Below are 24750 nucleotides of genomic sequence, written 5' to 3'. Positions count from 1 at the left end.
CTCCTCTGGAACTGCCGTGCTGAGTTAGCTCTTGCATTGTGCTGTCTGCCTTGATCGTCCTGTGCTCTGGTGCTCTACCTTTTATCCCTTTTGAGAAGGGAAAGGGCCGTCAGGTGTGTGATTCTGGTCAATTGCCTGACTTTGCCTGACCCTTGTATGGGAACTTGTCAGGTAAACAGCTTTAGTGTTAGTCTGTTGTCTTTGACCTTCAGGTTTATCACAGTACACAGTTTTATTTTCTTTGCATCCATCTGAGTTGCTGGTTCATGGTTCAAGTACCTGGGTACCAATTTTTGATCCAGCTATGTAGAAGAAGCCCAGAATTAACCAGACTCTCTCACTGTTTTTGAGCCAACTCCTGAGGGACCTGCAGAGTGAGCACTTGTCACCAGCTCTTCCAGTCATGGTATTTCCCCTAGAATCATCTTCAAGGGTCCTTGGGCCTGGGAGTAGTGGGGTGGGGGTTGCAGACCCCCCTCCACCACGATTTGCCATTGTCTTCCTTTGATCCAAATCGTACTTTGTTTCCATCCCTCTCCAGCTGGAATTCGAAGCTGGGGTTGTGCTGTGGTGTCTTCTGGGTAGTGTGCTTCTTTGGCTGGACCTATAGGGGCGAACGGGGTCTTTCCTGGCTATAACGCATACCCGCGGCTTGTGTATGACGAGCGTCCCCTTAATTCCTATCGGCACATGTGTCCCCATCTTCTAAACTCATCTTAAAGTGACTATGTAAAGTAGTCTTGTATAGCGCCCATTTGCCAATAATGTTGCCTCACTGCGCATGGCTCTGTAAGAAAGGAAGGCAGGTGTGTTAGTTGGATAGCAGGAAGGCAGATGCAGACACCTTTGATGTTGGATGCAAGTTGGAAGGACCCCATTATCTGTGCGTCGATATGAACATCTCTAAGTTGTTTGTGGTTGGTTTGACTGGCCAGATTGGCCATATTGATTGACCTTGATATTTTATTTCTATCGCGCTCATACACAAGTGTTTCAGAGCGCGACGAGGCAAGGGAGGGGAACAGGGGAGAACAAAACAATGATCTTACTAGAGCCAGTGACATTGAGAATGTGCAAGTGCATGGAAAAGGGGGAGCGGAAAAGTGCATGGAAGGGGGGAGAAGTGGAAAGTGCGGAGCAAAGGAGAAACAGATATATAATAAATAAAACCTAAATAATAAAGGGAACAAACGGTGGTAGAGCAGCCAGCAAGTGGCAAGTGCTGGGTTTAAGGCAGCAGACAGGGAAGGTCTGATAAATACAGGGAGAAAAGGGGGGCAGGCTTTATGGGTACAGATACAGACCCCAGTGCAAGGGGTGGCCCGGAGGCAGTGCGGCAGGGTGGCACATGGGTAAGCCCCGGATTGTGGAGTACTAAAATGGACAGCATGGTTGTTGATAGAAGATGGATAGGGCCTGGGTACACCAGACTAGGCCTAGGAGGTCATATGTAGGAGTGTGGGAGGATGCAAGTCTGTAGCAGTGAGGAGTTTATTGAGGGATGACAGGGGTGGAGAGTCGGGGGAAGAGGTTGTCACTTCCTGGCTCTTGGTGATAGAGTTCACTTAACTGAACTAAGACATTTTTAGCGAGTTCTCCTTGGATCCCTGCAGATCCCAGGACTTTCAGACCAATGGCTGGATTTTAAGCTGGTACGTGGGATTTATGAGGGACTTTACAAATAATAAATGACTGCCCCCACTAATCTAGATAGATGTTACCCTAACGGTGGCTATTTTATTTAAACCTGTTTCTGGGAGTGCGTGGAGACCATTTAGGGTTAACATTAATTGCATCTAATCTTTAATGGACCTATGGGCATTGTTTAAAATATTTAACCCCTTCGCTCCCTCTAGGCACTACATTAAGTATATGAGTTACCTGTTTTACTATATACTGTGGGAATGTGACTGTTCATATATTGGCTTTATTTGGGTCCTGAGATTGACTGTAATGTCTGTAACCTTTATCTAAGAATGCTTATTTCTTCCCATGCACTTGCAGTGTAATGTGCTGTGTGCACCACCAGGTATAGGCCTTAACATCTGCTTATTTCACCCCATGCACTTGCAGTGTAATGTGCCGTGTGCACCACCAGGTATAGGCCTTACAACTGCTTTAGGAGTGGGAAGGATCCTTATTTCTCCCCATGCACTTGCAGTGTAATCTGCCGCGTGCACCACCAGTTATAGGCCTTACATCTTTTTTAGGATTGGGAAGGATCCTTATTTCTCCCCATGCACTAACAGTGTGATGTCCCGCTTGCACCACCAGGTATGGGCCTTAACATCTGCATATTTCACCCCATGCACTTGCTGTGTAATGTGCCGTGTGTGCCACCAGGTATAGGCATTCCTCTGCTTTAGGAGTGGGAAGGGGTCCTTATTTCACCCCATGCACTTGCAGTGCAATGTCCCGCGTGCACCACCAGGTATAGGCCTTACATCTGCTTTAGGAGTGGGAAGGATCCTTATTTCTTCCCATGCACTTGCAGTGTAATGTGTTGCATGTACAACCAGGTATGAGCCTTAACATCTGCTTATTTCACCCCATGCACTAGCAGTGTGATGTCCCACGTGCACCACCAGGTATAGGCCTTAACATCTGCTTATTTCACCCCATGCACTAGCAGTGTGATGCCCCGCGTGCACCACCAGGTATAGGCCTTAACATCTGCTTATTTCACCCCATGCACTTGCAGTGTAATGTGCCGTGTGCACCGCCAGGTATAGGCCTTACATCTGCTTTAGGAGTGGGAAGGATCCTTATTTCTCCCCATGCACTTGCAGTGTAATCTGCCGCGTGCACCACCAGGTATAGGCCTTACATCTTTTTTAGGATTGGGAAGGATCCTTATTTCTCCCCATGCACTAACAGTGTGATGTCCCGCTTGCACCACCAGGTATGGGCCTTAACATCTGCTTATTTCACCCCATGCACTTGCTGTGTAATGTGCCGTGTGCACCACCAGGTATAGGCATTCCTCTGCTTTAGGAGTGGGAAGGGGTCCTTATTTCACCCCATGCACTTGCAGTGCAATGTTCCGCGTGCACCACCAGGTATAGGCCTTACATCTGCTTTAAGAGTGGTAAGGATCCTTATTTCTCCCCATGCACTAGCAGTGTGATATCCCGCGTACACCACCAGGTATGGGCCTTAACATCTGCTTATTTCTCCCCATGAACAAGCAGTGTAATGTGCCACGTGCACCACCAGGTATAGGCCTTACATCTGCTTTAGGAGTGGGAAGGATCCTTATTTCCCCCCATGCGCTTGCAGTGTAATCTGCCGCGTGCACCACCAGGTATAGGCCTTACATCTTTTTTAGGAGTGGGAAGGGGTCCGTATTTCTCCCCATGCACTAGCAGTGTATTGTGTCACGTTCACCACCAGGTAAGGGCCTTAACATCTGCTTATTTCTCCCCATGCACTTGCAGTGCAAAGTGTCAATTGCACCCCAGGTATAGGCCTCACATCTGCTTTAGGAGTGGGAAGGGGTCCTTATTTCTCCCATGCGCTTGCAGTGTAATGTCCCATGTTCACCACCAGGTATAGGCCTTCATCTGCTTTAGGAGTGGGAAGGGGTCCTTATTTCTCCCATGCACTTGCAGTGTAATGTGCCGCATGCACCACCAGGTATAGGCCTTACATCTGCTTTAGGAGTGGGAAGGATCCTTATTTCTCCCTATGCACTTGCAGCATAATGTCCCATGCACACCACCAGGTATAGGCCTTCATCTGCTTTAGGAGTGGGAAGGGGTCCTTATTTCTCCCCATGCACTTGCAGTGTAATGTCCCGCGTGCACCACAAGGTATAGGCCTTACATTTGCTTTAGGAGTGGGAAGGATCCTTATTTCTCCCCATGCACTTGCAGTTTAATGTCCTGTGTACACCACCAGTTATAGGCCTTCATCTGTTTTAGGAGTGGGAAGGGGTTCTTATTTCACCCCATGCACTTGCAGTGCAATGTCCCACGTGCACCACCAGGTATAGGCCTTACATCTGCTTTAGGAGTGGGAAGGATCTTGTTTCTCCCCATGCACTAGCAGTGTGATGTCCCGCGTGCACCACCAGTTATAGGCCTTAACATCTGCTTATTTCACCCCATGCACTTGCAGTGTAATGTGCTGCGTGCACCACCAGGTACAGGCCTTACATCTATTTAAGGAGTGGGAAGGGGTCCTTATTTCTCCCCATGAAAAAGCAGTGTAATGTGCCACGTGCACCACCAGGTATAGGCCTTACATCTGCTTTAGGAGTGGGAAGGATCCTTATTTCCCCCCATGCGCTTGCAGTGTAATCTGCCGCGTGCACCACCAGGTATAGGCCTTACATCTTTTTTAGGAGTGGGAAGGGGTCCGTATTTCTCCCCATGCACTAGCAGTGTATGGTGTCACGTTCACCACCAGGTAAGGGCCTTAACATCTGCTTATTTCTCCCCATGCACTTGCAGTGCAATGTGTCAATTGCACCCCAGGTATAGGCCTCACATCTGCTTTAGGAGTGGGAAGGGATCCTTATTCCTCCCATGCGCTTGCAGCGTAATGTCCCGTGTTCACCACCAGGTATAGGCCTTCATCTGCTTTAGGAGTGGGAAGGGGTCCTTATTTCTCCCATGCACTTGCAGTGTAATGTCCCGCGTGCACCACAAGGTATAGGCCTTACATTTGCTTTAGGAGTGGGAAGGATCCTTATTTCTCCCCATGCACTTGCAGTTTAATGTCCCGTGTACACCACCAGTTATAGGCCTTCATCTGCTTTAGGAGTGGGAAGGGATTCTTATTTCTCCCCATGCACTTGCAGCGTAATGTGTCGCGTGCACCACCAGGTAGAGGCCTTACATCTTTTTTAGGAGTGGGAAGGGGTCCTTATTTCTCCCCATGCACTTGCAGTGTAATGTCCCACGTGCACCACCAGGTATAGGCCTTCATCTGCTTTAGGAGTGGGAAGGGGTCCTTATTTCTCCCCATGCACTTGCAGCGTAATGACCCGCGTGCACCACCAGGTATAGGCATTCCTCTGCTTTAGGAGTGGGAAGGGGTCCTTATTTCTCCCCATGCACTTGCAGTGTAATGTCCCGCGTGCACCACCAGGTATAGGCCTTACATCTGCTTTAGGAGTGGGAGGGGATCCTTATTTCTCCCCATGCACTTGCAGTGTAATGTGCCGCGTGCACCACCAGGTAGAGGCCTCACATCTGCTTTAGGAGTGGGAGGGGATCCTTATTTCTCCCCATGCACTTGTAGTGTGATGGGTCACGTGCACCCCATGTATAGGCCTTACATCTGCTTATTTCACCCCATGCACTTGAAGTGTGATGTCCCGCCTGCACCACCAGGTATGGGCCTTAATCTGCTTTAGGAGTGCGAGGGGGTCCTTATTTCACCCCATGCACTTACAGTGTAATGTGCCGCATGCAACACCAGGTATAGGCCTTCGTCTGCTTTAGGAGTGGGAAGGGGTCCTTATTTCTCCCCATGCACTTGCAGCGTAATGTGCCGCGTGCACCACCAGGTATAGGCCTTCATCTGCTTTAGGAGTGGGAAGGGGTCCTTATTTCTCCACATGCACTTGTAGTGTGATGTCCCGCGTGCACCACCAGTTATAGGCCTTCATCTGATTTAGGAGTCGGAGGGGATCCTTATTTCTCCCCATGCACTTGCAGTGTAATGTGCCGCGTGCACCACCAGGTAGAGGCCTCACATCTGCTTTAGGAGTGGGAGGGGATCCTTATTTCTCCCCATGCACTTGTAGTGTGATGTGTCACGTGCACCACCAGGTAGAGGCCTCACATCTGCTTTAGGAGTGGGAAGGGATCCTTATTTCTCCCTATGCACTTGTAGTGTGATGTGTCACGTGCACCCCAGGTATAGGCCTTACATCTGCTTATTTCACCCCATGCACTTGAAGTGTGATGTCCCGCCTGCACCACCAGGTACAGGCCTTACATCTGCTTTAGGAGTGGGAGGGGATCCTTATTTCTCCCTATGCACTTGTAGTGTGATGTGTCACGTGCACCCCAGGTAGAGGCCTTACATCTGCTTTAGGAGTGGGAGGGGATCTTTATTTCTCCCTATGCACTTGTAGTGTAATGTGCCGCGTGCACCACCAGGTATAGGCCTTCATCTGCTTTAGGAGTGGGAAGGGGTCCTTATTTCTCCACATGCAATTGCAGTGTAATGTGCCGTGTGCACCACCAGTTATAGGCCTTCATCTGATTTAGGAGTGGGAAGGGGTCCTTATTTCTCCCCCTGCACTTGCAGTGTAATGTGCCGTGTGCACCACCAGGTATAGGCCTTCATCTGCTCTAGGAGTGGAAGGGGGTCCTTATTTCTCCCATGCACTTGCTGTGTAATGTGCCGTGTGCACCACCAGGTATAGGCCTTCATCTGCTTTAGGAGTGGGAAGGGGTCCTTATTTCTCCCCATGCAATTGCAGTGTAATGTGCCGTGTGCACCACCAGGTATAGGCCTTCATCTGCTTTAGGAGTGGGAAGGGGTCCTTATTTCTCCCAATGCACTTGCAGTGTAATGTCCCGCATGCAACACCAGGTATAGGCCTTCATCTGCTTTAGGAGTGTGAAAGGGGTCCTTATTTCTCCCCATGCACTTGCAGCGTAATGTGCCGCGTGCACCACCAGGTATAGGCCTTCATCTGCTTTAGGAGTGGGAAGGGGTCCTTATTTCTCCACATGCACTTGTAGTGTGATGTCCCGCGTGCACCACCAGTTATAGGCCTTCATCTGATTTAGGAGTCGGAGGGGATCCTTATTTCTCCCCATGCACTTGCAGTGTAATGTGCCGCGTGCACCACCAGGTAGAGGCCTCACATCTGCTTTAGGAGTGGGAGGGGATCCTTATTTCTCCCCATGCACTTGTCGTGTGATGTGTCACGTGCACCACCAGGTAGAGGCCTCACATCTGCTTTAGGAGTGGGAAGGGATCCTTATTTCTCCCTATGCACTTGTAGTGTGATGTGTCACGTGCACCCCAGGTATAGGCCTTACATCTGCTTATTTCACCCCATGCACTTGAAGTGTGATGTCCCGCCTGCACCACCAGGTACAGGCCTTACATCTGCTTTAGGAGTGGGAGGGGATCCTTATTTCTCCCTATGCACTTGTAGTGTGATGTGTCACGTGCACCCCAGGTAGAGGCCTTACATCTGCTTTAGGAGTGGGAGGGGATCTTTATTTCTCCCTATGCACTTGTAGTGTAATGAGCCGCGTGCACCACCAGGTATAGGCCTTCATCTGCTTTAGGAGTGGGAAGGGGTCCTTATTTCTCCACATGCAATTGCAGTGTAATGTGCCGTGTGCACCACCAGTTATAGGCCTTCATCTGATTTAGGAGTGGGAAGGGGTCCTTATTTCTCCCCATGCACTTGCAGTGTAATGTGCCGTGTGCACCACCAGGTATAGGCCTTCATCTGCTCTAGGAGTGGAAGGGGGTCCTTATTTCTCCCATGCACTTGCTGTGTAATGTGCCGTGTGCACCACCAGTTATAGGCCTTCATCTGCTTTAGGAGTGGGAAGGGGTCCTTATTTCTCCCCATGCAATTGCAGTGTAATGTGCCGTGTGCACCACCAGGTATAGGCCTTCATCTGCTTTAGGAGTGGGAAGGGGTCCTTATTTCTCCCCATGCACTTGCAGTGTAATGTCCCGCGTGCACCACCAGGTATAGGCCTTACATCTGCTTTAGGAGTGGGAGGGGGTCCTTATTTCACCCCATGCTCTTGCAGTGTAATGTGCCGCGTGCACCACCAGTTATAGGCCTTGGGAAGGGCTTATTCTAAGGCTCTTTACCGTTTATCTACCATGGCTTCACACCTTTCTCCTTGAAATCGCCCCTCAGCTGCCTAAAGAAACCGGATCTATGAGGAGTTCTGGATTTTTTTGTTGGCCGAACTACACTTTTGGTAAAATGTTGTTTTATTGACTTTGAGCAATTTTTTTATCGCTTCGCAACACCTCCTCTTCACCCCACCCGCCGTCTATATATCCAACCCCAACATTCCATTTGCATTTTTGCAGGAAAAGAGTGATACAAAATTAGGCAAATAATCATTGGCAAAAGTCTGGAATACCAGGAGGCCTTGGCCTATGTGAGTCTCCATTCTTCTTCCAGCGGAAAACCTCCCGAGCATAACAGGGCATGCAATGGTGCAGTGGCCCCTTCCACCCACAAAGCTCCTTGTTCCCTCTCTTACCTTACATGGCGGCCCCGATTTAGCTGATATGGACGTGAGAAATTCGGGTCTAGCCGCATGTCTCTTTGAAGCTCATGTCTGGGAGGCTGTCGTGTTTTGTCTGCCGTGCTGCGCGGAGGGGGCTCAGGGGGAAGGAGGCAGTCTCTAAACTCGTTACACACACAAGACATTTCAATTAGCCTTAATCCGACACGCGAAAAGAAGGCCCTGTCATTCTTTCCTGATCCCTTTGAACACAGGCTGCCTCTGTGTGCGAGTTGCACATTGTGATGCACAGACGTGCTGCACGTCACTCTGTCCTCTGGGGGTAAGTCTGGACACGTTCTACTTAATAGCCTTAGGGGCGTAGACTCTATGGTGTGTCTACGCTGCAGTCCCCACTGTCACGTGGAGTATGGCGCGATGAGTATAACACAGAAGAGCTAGATTCTATTATTCCAAGTTAACACAGATGAGCCAGACTCCATCATTCCCGGTTAACACAGAAGAGCCAGGATCCATCATTCTCAGTTAATACAGAAGAGCCAGGATCCATCATTCCCAGTTAACACAGAAGAGCCAGGGTCCATCATTCCCAGTTAATACAGAAGAGCCAGGATCCATCATTCCCAGTTAACACAGAAGAGCCAGGATCCATCATTCTCAGTTAATACAGAAGAGCCAGGATCCATCATTCCCAGTTAACACAGAAGAGCCAGGATCCATCATTCCCAGTTAACACAGAAGAGCCGGATTCCATTGTTCTAAGTTAAAACAGACGAGCAAAGTGAGAATGCTTCATTTGCGGGTCTTGCCTACCTCTTCCTCCATCCGTGCCTCCTTGAAATCACTCCTTCTAAAATCCCCACCCTGACACTCTTATCTCCTCTTCCCCTTTCTCTCTCCTCCCTCTAGCACCCCCTTCGTACTTCCCTTTACCTGCCCCTTTGTCTCCTACGTCCTCCCCTCCTCTTGCTTCCTCACTCTATTCCCCACTCTCTCTCCTTCTTCATTTTCCTTCCCCTCCCCTCCTTCTTTTTACCTCATAGGCTAATTGTTCTACATACTGTTCTACTGGTTTGATTCATACTTTGTTAATTGCTTCTAATGTTATCATGTTCTATGTACTCATGTTTTTAACTGTAAAGCGCTTTGGAGTAAAGTACTATATAAGAATAATAAATACAAATACAAATAAACACATTCCATTAAAGCATACAAACACTGCGATAATAAAATAATAAAAAGTCCTAGACACATACCATAACATTTTCCTTAATATAAAAATCGAGCACATTTATAAAAGAATTCCAGGCATGGGGACAGTAGAAAGCTGGGGGGAGGTAATAATTGGAGGATTTTTGGGGGTCAAAATGTGCCCTGGAACAGAGGTATTTTTCACCGGTGGTATTTCTGTGACCTCCTGCCTGAGTTATATCTACCTTCGAAACTGTAATGGGTCGGGAGGAACAACTGGAGGTATTTGCTAAATGGTTCCAGTTTTTCTGCTACCGCAGAGAGGTTTTGTAAACATATTTTCATTCAGCGGTTATAACAGCGGCGTCAGATATTGGTGACCACGCACTAATCGAAGGTCGTGAGGCATGTTCTGGGCCTCCAGAAGACTCTTTTTCAGGTTTTGTGCAGTCCCTTGCAGAAGGGAATCCCTGGTGTCGAAGAAGTTGGCGCTAGCGGTCAAACCTTTTTCTACCCCCTTCTACAAAGGAATGCTGTGCCCTTATGCCGTATTGTCTGCGTCATTCGGATGGTTTCGAAGGCAGTCTGTCCTCTTTAAGGGGCATGTGCTCAGGGGCCGGTGGGTTAGTGCTCTGCATATCAAGCGATGCTTCTGCCACCATATCTTCCACTTCCTGTTTATCATGATTCTCTGGCGCATTAGACCTGTAAACTTAGAATAGTGTGCGCTGGCCGCCACCTCTAGCAACTTCTAGCCATTAAGCCATGAGTCATTGGCCAGCGATACATCCCCACTGATTGTCTGCAAGACCCCACAAGCAGCACACCCTTACCTGAACCATGAGGCATGGCACAACCTTAATGCTCATATGCTAAAGGTCAAAGCCAAGGTATTGGTTATGGTGCTGCCAATGTTGAAGGTCAAACTGGAGAAAGGTTAATAGTAATGCTATGCTATGTTATGTTATGCAATGCTATGCTATGCTATGCTATGCAATGCTATGCTAAGTTATGCAATGCTATGTTATGCAATGGCATGATAGGGTATGCTACATTAGGCTCTCCTATATAGTTAGGCATCTGACCCTCCATGTCACCTCCCTCTTCCTCCCTCTGCACGCAGCACCCCGGACAGGCCGAAACCGCTCCTGGGGCAGAGGACACGCCAGACCTTCTCCTTCCCTTATTCTGTACATGTATAGCATTAGCTCCATATATGGGAGATAACAGTAGTGTTTCTACGAATGCCGCATATCCATAATACAACACAATGTCCCCGCAAGGCTGCGTCACAAGGTCACAAGTGAGATGTCGACAGTTCTTGCCAAATGTCTGCAATATCGTGCCAAGTAACACCTCCATTGTGAAAGTGCTATAATATATTAGTGTTTGCCTATGATATGCTATATGACATACACTCTAGGGGTGGGCCTTAGAGAGCTCCATATGCCGACTGCCTGGACACTTGTCCTTCTGTGTTTTCTTGCTTCTCCGCTGACAATCTCTCTGTTTGCTGTGTATTTGCTATCTAATACAAGAAGCTTGGTTTACCACCAGTCTGTGTCTGATCTCCTTATTTGCTGCAAACTGAGGCTGGTGCCCATGGGAAGGGGCCCGCTCTTGGCCAACACGATAGTTACCAAAGCAGTCTACTGCTTCACCTTTCTTAAAGCCATTGTATCCCAGTGGCGATATCCTCGTTAAGTGAGTGTAAGGATACCCACTGGAACCATCTGTCTGTGTGGAGAGTCGTGGGAGAGTCGTGGGAGAGGGGTGGTGCAAGGGCTCCTCCAGTTCACAGGACTAGTAGGTCCTCCTTTCTCCTCCTTTCCTCCTTTCACCTTCTAACCTATTCCACCAGCTTTGAAAATGCCCTACACCCGCTCTGCCTCCAGTCCTGGATGTCTTCTGTTTAAAAGACTAGCAATCCTTAGAAAGGTCTTATAGTGACCAATGCACACACGTGCACTCTTCAACAATGTGCATAGTTTGATGTAGTAGCCAATGGCATCCACCTGAAGCTTCATGTGCAGGTGGAAGGCGTTTTCTGGATCTTGCACGCCATGCTCTCATTTGATCCCGTTGCGGGTTATGGAATCACTTTAGCCACCATGCTCCGCAGCTTCTCCACCTACATTGCCTTGGGATCCCAGTATGAGAGATGAATCATCTTCTCGGCCAGTCTGCCACTTGCATGTGAAACTGCTTGGTGCACATGATACATGTAATAACAATGTTCATCCATCTGTCAGGTTGATCCCAACATAAACTGGCTAGGAACTGGCACAGACACCAGGGAACCAGCCTTTCCTTCACTAGGCAGCATGACGTCAACCATAGCGCTTCTGTCAATATTCTTGAAGAATAGCTGTATTTATTTATTTATTTATCTCATTTGTAAAGCGCACATAAAACCCAGAGGCATTGAGGCGCTGTTGCACGTACAAGTCAGGTACAGGTAGGGAAGACACACTTAGTCAGAGAGTAAGGTAGTAAGGTATAGGTGAAGAGACAGGGAGCATAAGTAAGGTTACATTGGTTGAAAAGTGGCAGTGTTACATACATACTGGTCATGCTGAGCATACAGCAGTAAGGTGTCATGGAATAGCTGACTAGGTGGTCAGGGGGGAGATTAGGAGAAGAGCTGGGTTTTAAGGGCATTGCAAAAGACCCACTAGGATATCTCAGCCCTCAGGGAATGGGGGAACTCATTCCAGAGTTTGGCAGTGCAGTAGGGAAAGCTATAGCCTCCCGCTTTACATCTTCTCACTGTTGGTACGAGAAGTTTGTCTAAGTAAATGGTCCTGGTGGGTCTCAGGGAATGGGCTTTGGTGATTCTTTGTGTGAGGTAAGGAGGCGCTGTACTAGCGATGCACTTGTGGGCAATGGACAATGTTTTGAAGTGGATCCATTCATGGATGGGCAGCCAGTGAGATTCCGTTCTGGCAATGGAGACGTGTTCTCATTTTGGGATGTTCAGGGCTACTCTCAAGGCATTATTTTGAATAATGAGCAGTTTTCTGATATTGCCAGCAGAGGTGCCTGTAAAGAGGTTGTTACAGTAGTCTAACTTTGAACCAATGACTGCCCAGTCGATGGTGGACAATTGTTTTGTGTGAGGAAGGGTCTGGCTGCATTGAGCACTTTGGTTGTCTAAGCTGGCAAGGATGCAATGGTGCTCACGTGTTTGGACAGGGTTAGAGAGGCGTCAAGGTAGACACCGAGTGTCTTTACTGTGGTTGAGACTGGAATCACACACTTGTCGATCTGGAAAGAAGTGTATTGAGAGTTGAGAGATTTACGTGTCGACAATTAGGATTTCAGTCTTGTCACTGTTTAGGCAGAGGTGGTTGGCTGCCATCCAAGCCCGGATAGTAGAGTAAATGTTGTTTAGAGTATTGGAATCCTCTAGGTAATTACCTGAGAGTGGGATCAGGATTTGTCTGTCGTCGGCTTAGTTGGTGTAGGCTATGCTGAGGGAGTCTAAAATGTTGAAGAGGGGCTTGCGGAAGATGTTGTATAGGATAGGGGCGATGCAGGACCCTTGGGGAACACCGCAGGTTATTGGAGAGGGAGAGGAAATGGCTGTGTCTGAGAAGACTCATGACTCTGCCTTCCAGAAAGGAGGCAATTCAGGCAATGGCAGGTGGGGACAAGTTGGCATAGTTAGTGAGGTGTTGGCAGAGTATTTGATTGTTGACCGGATCGAACGCTGCAGATAAATCTAGGAGGAGGAGCAAGGCGCAATTTCCTTTATCCCTAATCTCATTAAGCTGACTTTTGAGATTTAGAAGGGCAGATTCCTTTCCATGTCCTGGGCGGAAACCGGTTTGGCACATCCGTAGGATTTTATTATCCTCCAAGAATTGCTGAACCTGGAGGTAGGATGCACTCTCCAGTACTTTAAGTAGGTAGGGGACTGTTGTAATTGGCCAGTAGTTGGTTGGTATGGTTGGGTCTAGTGAGGAGTGTTTAGGAGAGGGAGAAACCAGGCCTCTTTAAGGTTGTCTGGAATGGTGCCTCAGGCGAATGAGGCGTTAATGAAGACTGTGATGAAAGGGGCAAGCACATCAGCACAGTCTTTAATGAGGGAGGCTGGGCAGATATCGCCTTTGCATTTAGAGGGTTTCAGGCTCTGGACTAACTTTGAGACTTTACTTTCGGTAAGGTCTCTGAAGGCGAACGATTTGGTGGGAGGAGTTTGCAGGGGGAGGAATTGAGTTGGAGTTGGTATTTGCTTGGTCGTTCCTGAATGTGGCTTGTTGAGAGTGTATTTTCTGATTTAAGGTGTCGATTAAGAGTGCATCTTGGACGTCCGAGCACCATGATGCATCTTTAGTGATGATGGTGGGTGGTGTAGTGGAGAATTCGAATTCCCTGTATATAGTGAATATTTCTTTGGTGTGAGAGGAGGCGTTGTTAATTCTAGAGTTAAAGGAGTTGGATTTACTGCGATTGTGGCTACCTTGTATTGTTTGGATATTGTCTTGACCTAATTTTTCAGAAAGTGGGAGGGGTCTTTACGCCAAGTGAGTTGGGTGTGACGTTTTATTGTACGGAGTTCCATGAGGTCTGGTGTGAACCAGGAGATTGTGTATCTTACTGTCTTTAATTTATGAGGGGCTAGAGGAGCTAGTATGTTCGCCACTTTAGAGCAGGTTGAGGTGCATCTTGCCAGAAGTGTGTCGGGGTTAGGTGTGAAAGGGGGCCAGAGTTCTGGGGTGTTAAGAAGGGGAAGGATGTGGTCTCTGGTGAGCTTGCATGAGCTTCGTGTTACTGCAGGAGGTAGAGGGTTAGAGGTAGTATTGACCAAGTCCATATAGTTCAAGACCTGGAACAAATTCTAGCGCTCATAGGAGGGTTTATTCCTCTCTTAGCTTGGGAGTTTCAAAATAGAGGCCCATCCCATTTTCATGGTTTTTTTTTTTAACAGAGTCTACTGTATTTTGTGACTCTTATATTCAAAAGGATGTTTAAGCCTACAACTCCCATCAGTCATAACCATTTGAGTCAATGGGGAGAGATCATCAGGGTCATAAACCAAAACAACTCGAGGGCCGGAGCTCCGCTGGGTGCCTACTGCTGCTCGAAAGCAGGACGGTCACCACAGGATACAGAGTGTTCACTCCTGGCTAGTTTGTTAGTCAGTAAGATCACTTGTCGGAGGAAAGTGACTATGATTTGACAAGGAAACTCTTTGCTACTCTTCGTACTTCTCCATCTTACTGTCCCATAGACCCTGCAAATGCTACTTGTTGTTACTCTATCTATGTGTTCGCTCCTTCAAGGGTTGCCTACTCTCCCGCCCCTTCCATCCAGCTCCTTACTCAGAGAACGCTGGTTGGTTTCCCATTATTATTCACTATGTGTTTTCCGCCCCAAGGAATCTTCTTCATCCATCATTTTGTCTCACATTGTGAGACTGCTGTTTTTTCCTGGTAATTCGTCGAGTATAAGGGGGTCATCCATTTGCAGGACACAATTTTGTACTGTGTCCACTCTCTCTATGATAGCCGAACAGAATTGAAAGGTTTTATCGTATGAATAGGAGATGTTAGTACAATTTTCTAGTGATCAGGTGCATCATCGGGGAGAGGATTTGCTGACAGTACTTACCTGGAGGATGCAGGTAGCTCTTGGACTGCTATTACTTAGTTGGCTCTATTTCCCCTGGCTTCTTTGGGTGTCTAATGACTTACATCGCTCCTATCTCAATTTCTCAAAGCTCTCTGTACCGCCATCAGCCGGTGCTTTGCAGATTCTTGAGGCCACTTGACTTTCCATTGGTGATTTTGCTCAGGACTCCTCTTTGCTCCTGTGGTGCCAGGTCTCTTTGAAGGTCGCTATTGCTTTCTGGCTGTTGCGCTAGTGCCCAAGTTCCATGGTAGTTAGGACTCAGTCACCTGCTTGCTCTGTGATTTTTTTTATAGTCCCAACCATATTTTCCTCGTCTTTGGCAGTGTTTTCTACCACTCTAGGTCAATTTTACCCCCACTCTTTCTGGTGCATGGTCAAGTGTGGGTGGCCCACAATGACACATGTTCCATCCGCTGTATGCCAAACTGTAGTTTTTGAGCGGTCGCCTGCAATGTCCTCTCTGCTATCGCGAGGGCTATTGGGTGTTGTTGTCTGTGGAACCTACTTCGGAGTAAGAGGTGTCTTACTTTGTGATTGGTCCTCGTGAGTTCGTGTCTGAACCATTTTGGGCTTACATCGGCCTCTTGTGTGAAGATCTTCGATGTCTGCATAGGAAAGAGAACGCATAATATTCCTTGATGCATGGTAGTCCTAAGCCTACCCTGTTTGTCGGCCCAGATTCATGAAAACGTTCTCTGGAATTGTAGAGTGGAGATTGAGTAAATATTACTTTAGGAAGGGTCAGACATTTGATGGGCTTGATGTTGCACTGAGTCGAAACTCAAGTGCTGCTCATCCTTCCATCCCCTGCAATATATTCTGCAGCATTGGGTCCATTATGTTGTTGGTTCAAGTACATGGAGCAACTATGAAAGGAAAGCTTTGTAGGTACAGATGCAGAGTCACATGGAGAGTTGAGTATTGCATCGGTGATAGCCAAGGATATCAGTCACCGGATGATAGGCAGCCAATTGTCACTCACCTTTGCTCCTCGATCAGGTGCTCCTTCTCACGGATCTTCCTCTCTCGCTCCTCTGCATCCTTCTTCTCCTGCTCCATCCTCTCCCGATCCCATCGTTTCCGCTCCTCCTGCAGCCTCCGGCGCTCTTCTTCTTTCCGCTCCTCCTCCTCCCTCTAGGGAAACAAAATCAACAACGTTAGCTAAGCAAAGCCAATCACTTTCAGGGATCATCGAAAGCAATCACTTACAGGGGTTATTGGCAAGCAATCACTTGCAGGGGGCATCGGCCAGAAATCACTTGCACGGGGCATCGGCCAACAATCACTTGCAGGGGACATCGGCCAGCAATCGCTTGCAGGGTTCATTGGAAAGCAATCACTTGCAGAGGTCATTGGAAAGCAGTAACTTGCAGGGGGCTTTGGCCAGCAATCCCTTGCAGGGGGCATCGGCAAGCAATCACTTGCAGGAGTCATCAGCAAGCAGTGAGTATCGGCAAGCAATCACTTGCTGGAATCAACTGCAAGCAATCGCTTGCAGGGTTCATTGGAAAGCAATCACTTGCAGAGGTCATTGGAAAGCAGTAACTTGCAGGGGGCTTTGGCCAGCAATCCCTTGCAGGGGGCATCGGCAAGCAATCACTTGCAGGAGTCATCAGCAAGCAGTGAGTATCGGCAAGCAATCACTTGCTGGAATCAACTGCAAGCAATCACTTGCAGGGGGCATTGGCAAGCAATCACTTGCAGGAGTCATCAGCAAGCAATCACTTGCAGGAAGTATCAGCAAACAATCACTTGCAGGAGTCATCAGCAAGCAATCACTTGCAGGAAGTATCGGCAAACAATCACTTGCAGGAGTCAATTGCAAGCAATCACCTGAAGGGGTCATTGGATCGGCAAGCAATCACTTGCAGGGGGCATCGGCCAGAAATCACTTGCAGGGGGCATCGGCCAGCAATCACTTTCAGGGGTCATTGGCCTTCTATTATGCAAATAGCTCCACTGGCCAATCATCTGTGCCACTAGATCGACATATTCACAACAGACTAGTTCACGCTCGCCAAGCTGTCACCCACCACAGGAATACTTCTTAAAAATAGGCCCGCGATTCTGCCAAAGGCAGAGTCTGGCTGTAGAGAAATATCCGTGCTTAAATAGCGCATTGAAGCTGTGTTTTAGAGTATACTGTTATTATTATTAAGTGAATGTGCCAAGAGCGGCTTCGCTGACACTCACATATAGTCAACTCAGTTTCCTGCACATATTATTTAAAGATTGTCATATTTATGAACTGTGCTTTTAAGTAAAAGTCTCTGGAGCAAAACATTCATAGAATTGTGTTGGGCGGTATTCGCACATAACTGTAAACAGTGCCCTGGCGATAGCAGTCAGATGCACAAATGAAAGATGGATGCACTTTGATGATCCTGATCAGAGATAGACAGAAAGTTCAACCAATGAGTTTATTTAGTGAAGGAGACTGAGGGCGGGACGACAGCACCAATAGGAACGAGTTCTTTAAGGGGAATGTAGGAAAGACCTATCACCAGGAGCTTCTGGTAGGATGCAGAAGTTCTCTAGGTGCACAGTGCTCACGGAGAGGCAGGTGGGGCCCCAATAATGCCTTCACCTGGCCCCTGAGCAGAAATCCCTATCTTTTAGTGTATTGTGGGACAGAGAAACTAAGGACAATTCATAGACAGAGAAAGAGTTGTGTTCTTCTAGTGACGGAAAAAATTAACCATTTACATTAGAATTCACACAAAAAATCTTCCAAGGACCCTAGCATGCTGCGTAACTGCAAATCGCGTTATTTCAAAAATTAAAGGTGTTTATAGCGATAGGTTTGAGAATTGTGGTTCGTAGATAAAAGTTTGAAAAAAGCAGACTTTCCCTGTACTGTATTGTGGCCATGCCCATTTACGAGCACACACGCGGCGTAGTGACGTAACTCTGTCGCATATGTACGTAATTAACGGGACGTGCCACAGCTCACCAGTGCGACCTTGGAGCCCAGTCAGAGAACACTGTGTCGCGTGTTTCCCTTATGCTGTGGAGGCCCACAAGGCCAAAGGAGCACACCTGCCTCCATCTACAGTGGCAACGAGGTTGCATGGTCGATCTGACGTGAGAACCCGCAGGTCTGAGGTCGGTGAGATATCGTGGAGGTATTTTCTCTGGATTTACATGCTGCGGAGCCGGCGAGTTCTAAGCGGACGGCTGCCATTTTCTCTGCACGTGGTGGTGAGGGTTGCGGCTCCCGTTGGGAGTTGGGAGTGCTTGTGCACCTCCCACGTGAATTTATGGACCACTTACTCAGGGGGTAATATTCTGTTGCTGGGAAACCGGATTTGGGGTGTTTTTGGACACTTTTCTCTTCAGTATTGTGGTGAGGAGAAGGGTGAGGACCAGGCAATTTCTTTTTTCTCCATTTGTCCCTTCCAGCTCACATTTTGGGAACTTTGTGGCCTGTGCACTGGGGAAGATATTCCTTACTGTTTGGACACTAGTGGAGGGGCAATTACTACAGCATGCCTGAGGGTGGAGTGTTGGCTACAATTTGCACATTCCATTTTTCCGGAGCATTCTGCCTGGTGAAGGGCCATTGTGAGTTGCGGCCCCAGTTTCCATGTGGGGTGCACGTGTGCTCATCCCCATGGGTGACCTGGATGATGGTGCAGGAGCCCAGGTGCCGGCAGGGCCAATGGCCCCAGTGGGTGCACGTGTGTCAAGACCGCAAAGAGCGCCTACACTGATGCCTGAGTTTGATATTTCTGGGCCCCCGCCGAGCCTCTGACCGAGGTGGAGGCTCTGGATAGACCGTCTGGACATGTACTTGTGGGCCACGGGTGAGACAGATGAGGATAGCAAAGTGGCCACACTTCTATACTCGGCAGGACCAGCAGTCCAAGAAATCTTTCAATCACTGCAGCCAGTGGATGCATCGTACGGATCAGCCCAGAATGCTTTGCGAGAGCACTTCATGCCATTGGCCAACGTGGACTATGAGCGTTTCGTCATTACGTCATGTGTAGTGCCAGACAGAAAGATGGTGAGACTCTGTACACGTTCTATGGCCATTTGCGCCGAATGTCGATGGCGTGTGCCTGGGAAAACCCACAGACCATGATCAGGAAGCAACTCATTCAGGGCTGTTCATTTGGCAAGCTGAAAAGGCAAGCGCTGCGGGACCCGGGGCACATGCTGCCCTGCATACTGGACCTGGGCCGGATCAATGAGGTGTCCAAAGTGAGGGCTTTGAAAATGGACGCAGCTATTCAGCCAGGGAATATGGAGGAGGTGTGTTCCATGGGCCGAGATCAAGGAGGGAGAGGTGCCCGACGACTGAGTGGTGGCCAGCGCGACAGAATCATGGAATCATTCTCTGGAATCATGCCTCAAGTGCGGTTATGATCTTCTGCACCCGGCCGAATGCCCTGTGCAGGGGAAGGCGTATGGACGGTGTGGGATGCTCGTTCACTATGCCACGATGTGCAGGGCACCGTTACCAGTGGTGTTACAGAGGGAGCTGGTAAGGAAAGGTTTCTTGAGACATCAGCGCCTGCCCATCTTCTCCCTGGTGGATCAAGGGGAAGATGGCCTAACTCATGAAGAGGAGGAAGAGGATGAGGAGAAAAATATCTTCTTCATATCAAGTGTCAGTGCACTGCACGCCACCACCAGAAGGCAGCCACAGTGTCTTGTACAGGTCAATGAGTCGACGGTTCCTGTGCTGGTGGACACAGGGGCATCAGTGAACATGATGGCAAGGGTGCATTATGATGCCATGGTGGTGCCGTCCACGTTGCAGAAGCCGAGGACGCGTATATTCACATTTGGCGATGAGCAGCCCATTCTATTGGCCAGAGCATTTGTGGCGAAAGTCGAATATGGAGGGACAACCATCAAAGTTCGGTTCTAGGTGATGAGTGTTAGCAACAACACTCTCCTAAGCTGTGCAGTAGCAGAAGCATATGGCATCATAAGCTTTGTATATGCAGTGTACATGGAGGACGTACATGGACTTCTCACAAAGTACACCCAGCTGTTTGAGGGGATAGGCCGAATGGCTGGCGAGCCTGTGAGGCTGTATATCGATGAGTCCATACAGTTGATTGCGTTTGAGCACCACAGAGTCCCATTGAATCTGCAGGACCTGGTGGATAAAGAACTGGATAATCTGGTGGCGTTGGACATAATCGAGAAGGTGGATGGACCTACCCCGTGGGTGGCACCTATAGTCATCACACGTAAGCCGAAGCAGCCCGACTCAGTGAGGATCTGTGTTGATATGAGGCTCCCGAACAAGGCCATCAAGCGTGAGAGACACCTCACACCCATGATCGATGTCGTCATTGCGGAACTGCAAGGGGCTCATTTCTTTTCGAAACTTGACCGGTGTGCAGGCTATCATCAGGTGGTGTTACGCCCGACTCGATATACATCACCACTTTTACCACACACCAGGACCTGTACCAGTACAAACACCTAAGCTTTGCTGTGTCCTCATCAGTGGAAGTGTTCCAGAACATCATCCGTGGGGCCTTGGCGGACCTTGAAGGTGTTCTCAACATTAGCAATGACACTTGAGGAGAACCATCTCCGGTTCCGGAAGCACCTCAAGACCTTCCTCTTTGCTTCTGCCTTCGCTCCCCCTTCCCCTGCTGACCGGCTCCTCATGACACTGTGCACCTGGCCACCCTCTTTCCCCTGGGCCCAGGTACCTGCTCACCCTGCCGTCCTCCTGCACTGCCTCCTGGCCACCACTTGCACTGGTGGATTGTATCTGTACCCATACAGCCCCCCCCTTTCTCTTTTTCTGCACTTGTCTGACTCATCCAGTCTTCTGCCATAGGTTTATTGCCTCCATTTTCTATTTATTTTTATTTATTATTTATCTTCTCTGCACTTCCACTCTTCCCCTCCAAGCACTTTTCCCTTTTCCCTTTCCCATGAACTTGCACGTTCTCAATGTCACTGGGCCTAGTAAGATCGTTGTTGTTTTTGTGTTCCCCACTGTTCCCCTCCCTTGCCTAGTCGCGCTCTGAAACATTTGTGTACGAGCGCAATACAAATAAAATATCATATAATATATCATATCATTCTGGTGGTAGCGAAGACGAAGACTTAACACATGGAACGGTGGGTAAAGAATCTGGAACGTTCTAGGCGCTGGGGCCGATCTTGCATAAAGAAAACTGTGAATTCCTGAAAAGAAAAATTGAGCTTTTCGGGTTAGTGTTCAAGAAAGGGGTGTATCACCAGACCCTCGAAAGGTCAAGGACATTGTGGAGGCAAGGCCCCCATAAAAATGTAAGCGATGTCGGAAGCTTCCCGGGGATGGTCACATATTGTGGGCGTTTCAACCGGAACCTGGCCTCCAGATCAGAGCCCCTGAGAAGCCTCACCAGGAAAGATGCGACGTGGCAGTGGGGCCCGCTAGAGCAAGCCGCTTTTGAGGATGTGAAAGGGGTGCTAATGGCAGAAGACACCATGGCGTTTTTTGATCCGTCGTCATCGGAGGTGGTGGTGGATGACAGCCCGTTTGGTCTGGGTGCGGTTCTTACTCAAATGGACGCCCACGGAGAGATCAGAACGATTGCCTATGCGAGCAAGGCATTGTCGGAAACAGAGCAGCGCTACTCACAGATTGAGCGGGAGGCCCTGGCAGTCCTGCGGGGGTGTTGGCATTTTCAACTGTACGTGCTCGGATGGCCGGTGACAGTGGTAACTGACGACAAGCCTCTGCTGCCGATCATGGCCAGTTCATCATTAAAGCCCCCAGCCCGGGTTGAAAGGTGGATGCTGGCGCTCCTGGAGGATGAGGTCTCGCTGGTGTATTGGCCAGCCAATAACAATGCAGTAGATTATCTGTCAAGGCACCCAAGAGGCGGGGTGGAAGAACGTGAAGACATCAGTGGTGAGGAGGCCGACGAGCATGTGCAGCTAATTGTGGATCAGCAACCCCGAACTCAGTGCTGCTCCAAGAGCTCGAGAAGGTGGCGGCAGAGGATGAGTTTGTTTGTTTGCTTATTTTATTGATATAACGCGCCTGTCCCAGGGGTATCTGGGCGCTTAAGACGAAGATGACGGTTACTTGATACAATTTATACAGACAGAGTACAGTAGATACATTCAAGATACAAAGGATAGGCAAGGGTACGTGGGAAGCATATAGTGGTATGTGATACGTAACAGGGAGAAAAGAAAAATGACATACATGTAATGGGAATAGGATCGTAGCTGTGCAGAGTGAAGTCAGATGTCGGGTAAGTAATGTTAGTTCTTGTTGAGTAGCCATGTGATGATGTGACTTCGGAATTTTTCAAAGGTTTGAATAGATTTGATGTCCTGTGGAAGTGTGTTCCATAATTGGGGGGATAGAACCGGGAAGCTGGTTCCGCCAGCTCTTTTTAGGTTATACCTAGGAACCACCAGGCAGGAGGTGTTAGTAGATCTTGTAATTCTGGCTGAACATTTCAGAGTAAATTTGTCTGTTAGATATGATGGGGCTCGGAGTGTTTCTTGATACTGAAGGCGGTCCTTCAGCAGGGGCTGTGGAAGTCTGTGGTGGACACGCTGGCACAAAGGACCCAAGAGGTGCAGCTGGTGCTGGAAAAGTTGTGGAGGGTGAAGGAGGAGCTGACATTTGTCAGGGCTCTTACTCCGGGTGACTGCACACTGGTACTGATTTGTAAAATCCCACAGGTCCTTGAACTGGTGCACCAGGGTAATCAAGGGATGGTGAAAACGAAAGCAAGGTTATGCCAGAAGGTGTGGTTCTCTGACCTTGAGACATGGGTGAAAGAGTTTGTGGCAGCCTGCGTGTGGTGTCAGGCGGCTGCCCTGGTCCAGATAGAGCCCCTCAGTGCCCCTGTGGAAGAAGACCCTGGGAGAATGTGCATGCAGACTTTGGGTCCATGGCAGAGACACTCATTTCTTAGTGGTGGTGGACGAGTGGTCACGGTACACTGAGATCGAGTTCATTGAGTCGGTGTCATTTGACAAGGTGGCAATCGCCCTGCCACTCATGGTTTGCCTCAGACCCTGTGCTCCGTTAATGGACCGCCGTTCCAAGCGGACAGTTTTGCTCAGTTGATGGAAGAGTATGGCATACAACACTGAAAATGTACACCAGTCTAGCCCTGTGCCAACGGTGAGGCCGAGAGGTTCATGAGGACCCACAACAAGGTGTTTCCGCATTGCTCCTGGCCAGTGCCACTGCCTACAACGGGCGGTGTACCAGTTCCTGAGGGAGTACAGGACCACCCCTCATGCGTCGACTGGAGTGGCACCAGCAGAAGCAATGTTTCGATAGTGTCCGAGGGTTTAATACCTGAAGTGAGGGAGAGAGAACCAGCCATGATTGACGACGCTCAGGTGGAGCGAGAAAGGACACTGAGGACAGAAAGAAAGAATGTCTGAAGAGGACTCCAACCCCATCAGCTGATCCCCGGTGATGAAGTGCTAGGGAAGAACCGGCATCTACAAGGCAAACTGTCACTAACTTATGCGTCTAGTCCCATGGACGTGGTAGCTGTGCGTGGCTCGATGGTGACTGCGTCCGATTGAACTGCTACTGTCACCCGAAATGCCAGCTTTTTCAAGAATGTGGGAGAGACCTGGCCAGAAGCAACCCTGCAAAGAGACTGTGTCGAGATATAGGACAAGGGCGTTGGTCTGCCCAATCCGCCGAGTCCCCTACGTCGAGGGGACACAAGTGAGGAGGGCCCGATCCAGGAGGCGGGCAGGAGGTATCCACAAAGGGCAGGGAGGGGGAAGCCTGCCCATCTCAGTGACTATGTGTTGGACCCCTGAACTGGTGTGCACGGTCCACGGGCGGAGAGTAAACTGGTGGGCCTGGGAGGGAAGAAAATAAAGGGGTGTTTGTTAAGTTTGCAGTGAAATGTTTGATCTATATGTGTGTGGCTCCTGTTTTATTTGTTATGAAAAAGGAGTAGTGTGGTGCCTGCCCCTTCAAGGGCACAAAGTCGGCAGAGTGACGCAACTGCACCATGTTTGCACGTAATAAACAGAGCGTGGCGCGGTTCGCCAATGCGACCGTGGAGAACGGACACAGAACACTGTGTCGCGTGTGTTCCTTATGCTGGGGGGGGGCTCATGGGGCGAAGGAACACACCGGCCACCATCTACATGTATCAATGACCCTGCAACTACAAGCTTAAAAATGTGAGAACACATTTCTGGAGTTCACAAGATTCTGTTGTGTGCATTGCCTGATGTGAACCTGACTCCCGTCACCCATGTTAACATATTTTATCTGCCACTATTAAAGGGCGGCAGCACGTGTGCCGTGCCCCCCTCCCCCCATTGACCCCCTCCCCCTTCGCCCTTGGTGTTTGACCTTTTTCTTCATCTTATTCATGTTTTTCCTTTTAAATTTGAAATACTCGCCCCTCCCCCCCACCCCCCACAACAGTGTTACACTCACACGTCCACCTTGATTCAGCTGCAAACCTTTTTTCCGAGTGGCGTTTTTTTGTTATTTCCAAATGTGTGGTATATGTGTGAAACTTTTTCATAGTTATACCGTTTCAGCTTGGACTGTCACACATGGGGCTGGAGGGCTGAAATGATGGCAAAACGCCCACAACATACAAACCAGGCACATTGTTAAGACTCACAACCGAAGCGGGAAAGACAGGCCATGTGTGTGGGGTGCCGCAGGGCTTGTGTTCTTGGTCGCTCGCTTGGAAACATGTTTCACGTGCTGAGCTCAGGCCCGCGCTTGCCTGACATGCCACAGAGG

General features: G+C 49.0%; 1 protein-coding gene across 2 annotated transcripts in view; it reads right to left on the bottom strand.

The window, feature by feature from the left end:
• LOC138516982 (drebrin-like) overlaps positions 1-24750 on the bottom strand; it is a 716984-nt gene that overhangs the window by 113743 nt on the left and 578491 nt on the right. For both annotated transcript variants that reach the window (XM_069632471.1, XM_069632470.1), the window contains exon 7: positions 16006-16157. In XM_069632471.1, coding sequence (XP_069488572.1) covers positions 16006-16157 — 152 coding nt within the window. The remainder of the gene's footprint in view (positions 1-16005; positions 16158-24750) is intronic.

Source organism: Ambystoma mexicanum, chromosome 6q (genome assembly GCF_040938575.1).
Source record: "Ambystoma mexicanum isolate Mex_15411 chromosome 6q, UKY_AmexF1_1, whole genome shotgun sequence".
Taxonomy (NCBI): domain Eukaryota; kingdom Metazoa; phylum Chordata; class Amphibia; order Caudata; family Ambystomatidae; genus Ambystoma; species Ambystoma mexicanum.
This window is presented reverse-complemented; position numbering and strand designations above follow the sequence as displayed.